The following is an 11419-nucleotide window of genomic DNA, read 5'->3' on the forward strand; positions in this document are numbered from 1 at the left end:
CGAGAACCACAAGGTCTGGGGAGGCAGCTGTTAAAGGTAATTGAGTCCAACGAGTATAACGTGTGCGTCAACCAAAGGGGCAGCCCACGGTGGGGTTATATGGGATCAGGGGGATTTCTTATGGGCACCACCACTGACTTCCTGCACTGCTCCCAGTGCAAAGCTATCCTTTGGGACAAAGTGATTGCTGAGGATGAGGCTGTGTTGCTTCTTAAATGTATTTTGCTGCGTGGTCTGGCTCTTAAAAGGAGGCGAACAATGGCCTTGTGAAGCATCAGACCACGAACATCACCAGCATTTTCTTCCCAACTGCTCATCCCATGCTGATAGCATTAAAAATGTCCAGCATCCAAGTGCTGTGGGTTTTCACATCACTTTCAACTAAGCTGTTTCCATCATCCCTGTTAATCGTGATGGAGCCACCTTGGGGGCGGCACAGGACCCTCCTCTCCTGCAGGGTTTTGGTGGGATGGAAGGAGGTGGCGCGGGGCCACTGCACTGGGGGGAACTGAGGAAAAGGCTGCCGAGGTGCCAGCAAGGTGGCTGGAAGCCCAGGCAAAGCTTCCCACTCTTCCCGCACGTTCTGCAGCATCCCATGCTGATTCACCTCACATTTACCCTGCTGAATGCCACTAAACCTTCAAATTAATCCTCCCATTACAGGACTTCCTTTGATGTCAAAGGGGGAATTTTATTTGATGGCAAAGGGGGATTTTTTCCCTCTATATAATTATTCCTTTTTTTTCTTCCCCCCTTTTTAGGCACAAGAGATCCCTGCCAGATGCATGACTTGTGGAGGCAACTCCCACACAAGGTATTTATATATTTATATGTATATGATGCAAACGTGGTACTGGAAGACCTGAAGTTTCAGGCAGAAGATAAGGGGAATTTCCCATTTCCTATTTGTTTCAGTGGAAACTGCCTAGGAAGAGTCTGCAGCAGGATTAGGACCAAAAGCTGCAAGATATGGCACTGGGAAGTAGCTCTTCAATATAAACACATTCAGAGAAAACATCTTGTATTTAAGACTGAGCAAGTATTGATGTCTGGGAATGACTGGGGATGGACTCTTCATCAGGGACTGTAGTGACAGGACAAGGGGTAACGGGTTCAAACTTAAACAGGGGAAGTTTAGATTGGATATAAGGAAGAAATTCTTTACTGTGAGGGTGGTGAGGCACTGGAATGGGTTGCCCAGGGCGGTTGTGAATGCTCCATCCTTGGCGGTGTTCAAGGCCAGGTTGAACAGAGCCTTGGGTGACATGGTTTAGTGTGAGGTGTCCCTGCCTATGGCGGGGGGGTTGGAACTGGATGATCTTCAGGTCCTTTCCAACCCTAACTATTCTATGATTCTATAATTCTATGATTCCTGCCACTACTTAAATTACAGGGATGGATAAAACAGATCCACTCCAATTCTGCATGCATTTCCCATTGAGCATCCCTGGTGCTGCTGGGATTGCTGGGATTGAACATCTCAGCATGGACGGGGTCACTGGATAACGCTCAAGAAGCTGCCAGCTGTGGGTAGCACTAAAGAAGCTTTCTGTAGTAGCCAGTAATGATGGAATAGGTGAGTTTATTCAGAGTTTCAATCAGTTTTTATGAATTACTAGGAAAAAGGGAATACGACTGCAAAGCTCTACTGAAAATGTTATGAAATAGTCTATACAAGTCAATAATTAAGTATGTCCTTGCTAATAATTCATTGCATAGAGAGTGGGCTCCGACCAGCATACAACATTGCTCTCCTGGGAATGGAAAATGAGCCCTGTGAGGCATTGGCAATGCCCTGGTATCTCAGGCCTGTGTGACCCCCTGCCTGGTGATCTCCCGCTGTCCTGGGCATCCCAACTGAACGTTCCGCGCCTCCCACCGCCGTGCTGCAGCTTCAATCTGCTCCCTGAGTGCCTGTGCCCAGTCCTGTCCCCGCTGCAGGGAGGTAGACCTGGTCTCCATTGCTGTCAAGGCAGTGATTTCAGGGGGGATCTGGGGAACTAGGCCGGCTCGGAGCAGGGCATCCTGGAATTTGACTGCGGAGGCTGGAGCTAAGCAACATCGGGGCATGCTGAAAGGAAAAGGAAAGCAAGAAAATGATTGATGTGAATGAGTCCTGAGCTGGAAATGCAGCAGGAGCAAGTGGTGCTTCTGCTCCCAATGCTCCCAATCACTGCTGTTCTTACCTGTCTGGATGTGAGTAGTGATAGTGAGCAGCCACAGCAGAGTGAGGACACAGCAGGTAGTGATTCTCCTCCCAGCAGCGCCGCATGGCTCGCATGATGTCCTCATCTGAGGCTGAGCATGAACGCAAGGTCTCAGAGAGCTGTGGAACCAAGGGAAATGGGGAGGTTGGCACAGGGCATCACCATCCCAAGTGTTCCCAGTGGGGCTGGTGCTACGGGCGCTCTGCAAAGCAGATTGAGGTGGGGTTCCCAGGGACCGAAGGAAAAGAGGCTGCTGCTTGAGCTGGGGGATGAGGCACGGCTGGAAATGACTGCATGGATGGGGTGCAAGCAGGGTCTTTCCATCCGCAGATGCTGAGAGCATGGACTAAGCTCCTCAGCTCTGCTTTCTATTTACATGCTCTGAGGGAGTCTCTGAGGGCTTGTAAAACCCACCTCAGTTGATAGGCTCTTATTTCTTTTAATAATATAGGTTTTTAGCATCTATTTTGCTGCTGCACAAGCAGGAGTGAGCACCGGGCAAAGGATGCTCAGGACGAACAGTGTGCGTTGGATGGGAAGAGGCAGAGCTTTGCGTCTGGCCCAAAAGCCTCCCAATTTAAATGTTGGGTTTTCACCTCTAACTCTGCTTTCTGTTTGTGCTCCCTTGTGCTATAACACTGAGGCTGAACTGCAGCACCAAACCCATCACTTAAACCATTACACAGGCCCACTCCCAAACACCACACTCAGTTTGTGCTGGCTCCTGCTGCATGATGCCTCAGTGCTGGCACTGCAGTGGCCAAGGACAAGGTGGTTTCATATCTTAAATAATTGTTGGTCTTTTTAATTAGTTTTTAGAAAAAGAAAGATGTTCTTCTTTAGAAAAATATGATTAAATGGGTTTTTAACACCTCCATGCACATATATCAATAGAAAACTTCTGTTCTGGTCTCACACTTAATTTTTCGGTTGGAAACTCTCTGCTATGATTTTTTTAATCCAAAAATGAGTTGAGAACAAGTGGCAGCAGTAAATCTCCTCATACACACACAGAGTGCTATGCAAATCTAGAGTTTTTAGTCTAGAGAAGAGCAGACTGAGAGGGGATCCCACCAACGCAGATCAATAGCTCAAAGGTGGGTGTCAGGAGGATGGTGCCAGACTCTTTCCAGTGGTGCCCAGTGACAGGACAAGGAGTAATGGCCATAAACTAAAACACAAGTTCGACCTCAACATGAGGTGGACCAGCAGGTCGAAGGAGGTGATCCTGCCCCTCTACTCTGCTCTCGTGAGACCTCACTTGGAGCATTGTGTGCAGTTCTGGTGTCCTCAACATAAAAAGGACATGGAACTGTTGGAACAAGTCCAGAGGAGGCCACGAGGATGATCAGGGGACTGGAGCACCTCCTGTATGAAGACAGGCTGAGAAAGTTGGGGCTGTTCAGCCTGGAGAGGAGAAGGCTGCGTGGAGACCTCAGAGCAGCCTTCCAGTATCTGAAGGGGGCCTACAAGGATGCTGGGGAGGGACTCTTCATCAGGGACTGTAGTGACAGGACAAGGGGTAATGGGTTAAAACTGAAACAGGGGAAGTTTAGATTGGATCTAAGGAAGAAATTCTTTACTGAGAGGGTGGTGAGGCACTGGAATGGGTTGCCCAGGGAGGTTGTGAATGCTCCATCCCTGGTGGTGTTCAAGGCCAGAGTTGGATAGAGCCTTGGGTGACATGGTTTAGTGTGAGGTGTCCCTGCCCACGGCAGGGGGTTGGAACTGGATGATCTTAAGGTCCTTTCCAACCCAAACCATTCTGTGATTCTATGAGGAAGAACCTCTTTATGCTGAGGGTGTCAGAGCGCTGGAACAGGCTGCCTGGGGGGTTGTGGAGTCTCCTTCTCTGAAGCCATCCCAAACCCTTCTGAACATGTTCCTGTGTAACCTGCTCTGCCTTGGCAGAGGGGTTGGACTGGATGATCTCCAGAGTCCTTTCCAACCCCAATGGTTCTGTGTGATTCTGTGAGTGAGGAACTGACCTTCCTGTGCACATCCTCTGGAAGCTTAAGGCTTTTCGATGCGTTGAATTGCTCCATCAGCGTTTTTATCAGGCGGCTGTCGGAGCTTGAGAGCAGCCAGAAGACCCTCTCCATGTTGTAAGGCTCCTGGTACAATAAGGCAAGAGGTGAGCAGTGGAAATCCAAGCGTTTGTCTCAATGGGAGAGCACCTGTGTGGATTCTCTGATGTCTAATGAGGGTTGAGGTCCTGCTGATGCATTTGCCTTGGTGGAAGCTGGGGGGGGGGGGGGGGGCTTTGTGCCTTTCTCCCTGCACATTTATATCCCAAGACAAGTCTTTGAGAACATGATGTCTTTCAGACCTCTGACCTGTCAGAGCAGTCTCGCAGTGACCATCAGATTAAAAATAAAACTAATAAAGGGACTGCTGATAAATCAAAGGAGTGACCACATCACTTCAATCACCTTGAGGAACCCAGTCTAATAACACACTGTGTATTTGAGAACCCGAAATATCCAGCTGTTTACTTGATGCTGCAGCTCCCTTGTGACTTAATGAGGCACCCAACTCCCTGCAGGGCTGACCCATGATCTTTATGAACACACAAGGCACATATAGGGCCTGACTGGCCTGTATGGAGCAATGGGTGTTGCAACACTGCAACAAAACTCGGTGCAAGACCATACAAGAGGGTCCCAATTCACTGCTCAGTGTCTCATTCTTACATGCTCACACGCACCAAGAAACATTCACCCAGGTAAATGCTCACCTTGGCCAAGATACCTTGTAGGGATAGACAGGACAAGGGGTACCAATACCAAGTCCTCATCACGTCTCCTGGGTTCAAGCATTGGCCTTGGTTCAGCTGTTTACACCTCTTAGCAGCTGGCAATGACTACGACCTTTTGTCTCTTCATCCTGACCTACCTTAGCGAGTCATCAGGACTTACTCAGCCTTTCGTGTCCTTATCTGGATGGCTTATGGCCCCAGTCCTGTTCTTCATCTCCCCACCATCATCTCCCAGAGCCTCCAGCCTGTAATCTTCAGTCTAGTCTGGCTGAGCCCTTTGCTTTAGGCTGTCCCCTGGTTTAGGCTGTCCTGAGAAGCTACGTGTCAGAGTGCTTGGACTCCAATGAACTGCTACTGGAGGTGCCTCCAGCACCCTCCTGACACCCTTCCTCCCATCCTTCCTTCTGCTGCTCCCACATCCAGACCTGTCCCTTTCCCCTCCATTCATACCAGCCTTATGGTTTCCACTGCAGATCATTTACATAGACATAGACACCAGTAAGCTGAACTGGGCCAGGACACTGGTACAAGCATTGGCCTTGCCATTTAAGTTATTAACCAGCTCTCTGGTCTGATTTTGTCCTGTGCCTCTGGAGTTGCCTAGGAGAGCACTGGGGCCCAGTTTGGAGGGCAGGTCATGGTGGGGACTGTTCCCAAGGAATGTTTCGGCATGTGCCTGTGAGCTGTGTGGTGCTTCCTGACCTCAAGGCCAGAGAATAGCCCTTGGTTAGCTTTAAGTAACGCAAAGAAACAGCATCTGCTCTGATTCTCCTGGGATAGCTCCTTACAAGGCTCATTCACGCTGGACTTTCTGCTTCACCTTCAACTCTTCAGTTAGTGCCTAATTGGAAAGTTTTCTCTGCTTTAGCTTAGTCTGCAGAAGAGGCAATTTGAAGAGGCTGCGCACTCTCCATCCTTGAAGGTTTCCAACACCCAACTGGCCAAAGCCCTGAGCAACCCAGTCTGACCTCAGGCCTGACCCTGCTTTGAGCAGGTCCCAACTAGAAACGTCCTGAATTCCAGCGTGAATGAACTGTTGAACCGTGGAAATATTTGCATGGATGCTTCAGATGTGAGCTGAACCATGATGGGTGGAGAGGGATGTGCTGACGGGTCCACCCATCCAGCTCCTCAGGAATCTCTGGGCATCACCTTACCCGGCTGCCTTCCCTCATGATCCCAAAGTCTGGCATATGGCTAGTGCCTCAGGGACATGGGTCGAGAGGAGCCCAGCTACCCTTTGAGCTTTGCAGAGCTCCTCAAATCCACACCTCAGGAGGAAAGTCAAGCTGCAGACCACAACAGCCTGGTGATAGGGGCGTAATGACTTATTGACTGCAAAGCATGGCAGCTCCTCCAGGTTCCCAGGTCCTCCCAGTGTGTTTGAACAGCTCTTGGAAAATCCAGGTAGCTTAAGGACACAGGGATACAACACCAAGTCTTTCACACTTTGATCACTTGTTTGGAAGCAGATCCAATCCCTGTGGATCACAGGGTAGGTATGAAAAGGGAGGTATTTGCTTCCAGGTGTTTGGTTTCTGTACCTCCAAGACTTTTCATTTCTGAGGCCTTTGCCTGCCTGCTCAGACTTGTTTTGCTCTGAGCAAGCTGCACATGGCCACAGAGGAGGCACTTCTGGGCTTCCTTGCCTTCTTCCTGGTCTCTTCCTTTCAGACACATCAACAAAGCCCTTGAGACATAATGGGATTTACAGCCTTCCAAGTGTTACATTTTGAGGAAACATCCCTCTCTTGCTAACCTTGCACCAATGAAACCCCAGAACCAGCATTCCAGAATGAAGACTACAAAGTCAAGCACTGAGAAGTGAGGAAGAAGGCATTGGATCAATCTCAGCTCAGCAGTCCGCAGCATAAATGCTCATATGAGTCACACTTCTTCATGTATCGCTGAGAGGCATTGCCAGTGGCAGAATTCTGCTCTCATAAACCAGGTAGAACAGAGTACAACTGGAAAAACATATCATATTTGGTATTTTCCCATTTTGGCCAATTCATTCCATACCTGAATATCCATGGCTGATGCTAAGGTAGGCTTCACGCTCTCTGACAGTGAGAAATCTCCATGTTGGACAGTCCTGTGGATGATGTCATTGCTGTTCACCACAGCAACAAGGCGAATTGGGAGACCCATTTTCTGGGCAATACATCCAGCTTGGGGAAAAAGAAGTGAAAATAAACAGTTGCTGAAGAAACATTCAAAGGAGATCTAGCAAAGAAGTCATTGTATAGATCCATTGAGCATATAGTAAACAAGCAAATGCAAATGGCATTCCCTAATTGGGAGGGTTTGGAACTGGATGATCTTAAGGCCCTTTCCAACACAAACCATTCCATGATGCTATGACCCTGAGATATCTGTTTTTAATGTTTTGGTAGAGCACCAGATTATAAAGCCCAGGGGCGCAATGCTTCACCTGCCATTGAACACTGGCCCTTGCGCATCTCCACCTTTGAAGGTGGATGGGAAGAGGACTGAGAGGTCAGGCAGTTGCTGTTCAAACAAGACAGATGAAGCTTTTGGGCTCTTGCAGCTTATTAAGGCTGCCTCAGATGGGCAGCCTGGAAGCACAGTGAATGCACTTGAGTGCATCAAATCCTTTATTGCTCTCACTTGTAGGTCTATTTTCTAATGTGGGGTGTCCCTGCCCATGGCAGGAGGGTTGGAACTGGATGATCTTAAGGTCCTTTCCAACCCAAACCATTCTGTGATTCTATGATTTTGGGACTGAGGTAATCAAGGACTCACATTTAGAAGGCCAGATTATGCGATAAAGCGTGGTTCTCTTGACTGTACTCTATGCAAACCAGAGCAGGACTAGGCAGGACTCCACACAAAACAGAGCTACAGTATTTTCCTTCTTTTCTGGATCAGACACATTCTGTTCTTTTCCAATGTGCCTATCTTCAAGATAGCTACAGTTATCAAAGGGTGGTGTGGCTTTTTGTGCACCTTCTACATCCTCAGTGACCCCTGAATGACTAATAACCATCCATGAGTAATAAAATAGAAGTGGTGCTGAAGAAACCCTACCAGAGAGTGGGTGTTTTAATAAACAGCAATACACAGCATCTGCAATGTGCTTTTAGTCCATAGGTCAAGCACTCTCTTCCTTATCTAACCTATCTTTTTCCCTCTTCACCTGTGATATTTCCTCCTCCTCCTGTTGGCACAACAATTTCCACCACTGGCAGCGGGGTGGTATCCAGGGATGGGGCGCATTGGAAGTAAGCATAGAAGTGGTGGGCGATCTGCACCATGATCCTGGACCAATTGACTGAATTCAAGCTCATCAGATTGTATTTTCGGACAAAATCAACGTCGGCGAACAGTTCCTTGATGGGCACATCAATTTCATCGCTGTTCCCATGAGCTGGCAAAGGGAGAAAGGGAAGATTAGATCTGCCAACATCAGTGCATCAGGCACAAGGTATTTTTGCTCAGAAGTGGGGTCAGCCTCAAGCCCTGGTGTGTGCTGCAGCTAAGGATGTCCTTACCCGCCTTGGGAGCCAGTGGCTGAGCCATCCACTGCATGGATGCTGTATGGTTTCTGTAGACGTTGCACTCTAGGTTCTTGCTTATCCCAAGTATGTCTTAGCCAAGAAGGCAAATACCTGCATCCCCTATGAGATGACAAGGTGAGACCTGGCTGTGCAGAGGCATCCATGGAACAGCAAAGAACCCAGAGGTATTTCCTAACCCTGGGGACAGCACAGTGATAAGGGATGAGCCACCATGAAGATGAGGGGACAGGGAAGGGATGACCTTCAATCCTTTTAGTACCAAGAAATGGTCCTAATTCAGTGCAGCTAAACACCAGTCACCTGCATGGAAGCAGCTTTCCAGGAGAAAAGGAAGCCTTGAACCACTTGGTGATCAAGCTGGGGACATGTGCTATAGGCTCCTATTAGCCAGATGTCTGGGCATAGTGACCATGGTGGCAATGACTTAGATGGCTGCAGCTACTAAAGCTGCAACCCCTTGAGACTTCTAAAGTCATGGTTTTGACACAGAAGAGCCATGAAGTGGACAGCCCAACAGCAACACCAACCAGCAAAGATGTGGATGTTGTCTTCAACGACGGTGGTCATCTGAAGCTCTTGTATCCGGGTGCACAACCCCTTGGGCAGCAGAACAAAGATGTCCATGTTCTTCTGCCCTCTCACGCTCTCAATAGCTGAGCTCCCCGTGTCCCCTGAAGTCCCTGTTTTGAGTGAGAGAGAACCAAGAAGAGCAAAAAAGAACTGACGTGTCAGTCAAACCTGCATCACTGCACTTGAAGAATAAGATGCAGAGATGCTCCATGAGATGCTTTTGGCTAGAGCAGCCACCCTGCCATTGCCCACAGATCATTCACCAGCCACTTATGAGGCAACACCACTCAGGGCTTCTATGGGGAGGGACATGGGATGATGGCAGTCAAGGTAAAGACCTCCCCTGCACAAAGAGGCATACTCACCCACCACAACAGTGACATGCTTCTGCCTTTTCTCCAAGAAGTACTGTAAAAACTGCCCTGTACAGGACAAGGACAGGTCCTTAAATGCATAAGTAACTCCATGCCAGAGCTCCAAAACGTTCAGCCCATCTTTCAGCCTGGAGAGATGGACGACATCCTTGTGTCTGAACCTGCTGAAGGCCCTGTCGATCAGGTCTATAGGGAAGATGGTTAAAGGAGCAGTTAGATTGGGTAGAGGACTGTTTTTCTGACCCATGGCTTCCTGCACCATTCACACACAACCAATCACTGTGGAGAGGTGATAGATACCCAACAACTTATTCCTAGTTATTGGGAGTAAACCAGTCCAGGCTCATTGTGTTGGACATCTCTATGCAAGTAACCCCAGCGGATACCTGACACAAGCAGAGCAAGCTGTGTTACAATATAAAACACAGGAAACCAGGATTTGCCATAAGGTGCTATTGAGGCAGAGGTTGTAGCTGCCCTCTGGTGCAGTGATAGCTGTTAAATGTTAAAAACACTAAAAATCAGTCTCAATGAGAGCGTGGAACAGCAGAAAGCCCTGGTGGAAGGCAGGTCTGGAGCACCCAGCAGCAAGCAGGGCCACAGCACCAGCTATCACTGTTGTAGTCACCAGAATCCCTATTTGCACAGAGAGGACACCTTTTCCAGAAGGCAGCAATTCCCAGCCAGGGGAGATTCTCCTCCCAGACACAGAATAGGGTACAGAAAGCAGCAGGGAGTGATGCAGCAGGCTCCATCCTCTGGGAGCTGTGCAGAGGATGGAGGGAAGGCAGGCAGATGGATTGAACACCCCAAACCCCTGCTGCACGTCCCTGCGAGCAGCCGGTTGAGGCTCACCACTGAGTGTGCTCCGTGGGACCAGGTCAGCAGTGATGAAGAGGGAGCACAGCTCCTTCACCAGCTCCGGGTAAGAGACGCTGCTCCACCTCCGCAGGGTGTCCCGGTCCAGCAAGGGGATGTGCTTGGGCATGAAGAGGCCCCCATCGCATGCGAAGCCGGAGAAGAGGGTCCTCTCGAAGTCGACAGTCCCTGCACCTCCCCGTGTGCTGATGTACTCCATGGTGGTGCTGCGGAGACACCGCAATCACTGCCAGGGCCCTGAGCACCCCTAACTGGGAACAGTCCCGCATCCCAACCTATCGGATGCTGTGAGGTGTCCCTGCCCATGGCAGGGGGGTGGAACCGGATGGTCTCAATGTCCTTTCTATCCCAAACCATCCTGTGATCCTATAGAACTTCCCATGTGGGCAGACAGATATCACCAGGGAGGAAACCACCCCCTTCCCCAAAAGCCACAGGTTGCTGGAGTAGCCGGGGCTGGCAGAGCACACACATCGTTTTGCAGGCAGTGGGAACGCTGCCTGAATTTTGCACGGAGCCTCCTCATCCCGCTTTCCCTGCGCCATTCCCACCATGCCCCGGACACACTTCCCGGCTCAAGCAAAGCGCTGCTGGCGCAGAAGTCGCTGTGCAAGCACGTCATGTCCCCTGCAGGCTGCTTGCAAAAGCTGGAGCTTTAGAAGTAGATAAATAAAGGGAAGGGAATAACTAGGGGTTTGGAGACTGATTTTTGCCAAAGGGGTTAAAACTGAAGACGGGATTTAACTCAGTGTAGGAAGGGCCGAGCTAAACCCTCTGGATTCATGCAAATCCCACTGAGCAGCCTCCGGCGCTGCTGCTAGAAGCCCCCTTTAACCCCATAAATCCCGTGAATCTCCATAGCTATTCCCACCTCGGACGCTCAAGCAGCCCCTCGGCACGGCCGCAGGCTTCCTGACCCCAATGCAGGGGCAGCAAAGCAGCCAAGAAACTCACCCCCAGCACTTGTAACCGGGCACCCTTTGCACTTGTGCTCACGGGAAACTTCTCCCCGTTGCAACTTGTCAATGTTCCCTCGGTGCACACGGTCCTCCTGCACAGTGCCTGGGAATGGGAATACGTGGGAAAGAT

At 49.7% G+C, this 11419-nt stretch overlaps 1 protein-coding gene across 1 annotated transcript; it reads right to left on the minus strand.

The window, feature by feature from the left end:
- Window positions 1-1803: 1803 nt before the first annotated feature.
- On the minus strand, window positions 1804-10564 carry THNSL2 (threonine synthase like 2; the record flags this gene model as incomplete). The annotated part of the gene is made up of 8 exons (XM_080638256.1): window positions 10307-10564; window positions 9443-9637; window positions 9035-9187; window positions 8126-8356; window positions 6988-7136; window positions 4196-4321; window positions 2187-2326; window positions 1804-2071 (listed from the first exon to the last, which is right to left on the minus strand). Exons 1-8 carry the CDS (start codon window positions 10527-10529, stop codon window positions 1804-1806), a joined length of 1485 nt encoding a protein of 494 aa, XP_080494382.1. The 5' UTR covers window positions 10530-10564.
- Window positions 10565-11419: the final 855 nt, after the last annotated feature.

This window comes from Psittacula echo (genome assembly GCF_963264785.1).
Source record: "Psittacula echo genome assembly, chromosome: 1".
In the NCBI taxonomy this organism is placed as follows: Eukaryota; Metazoa; Chordata; class Aves; order Psittaciformes; family Psittacidae; genus Psittacula; species Psittacula echo.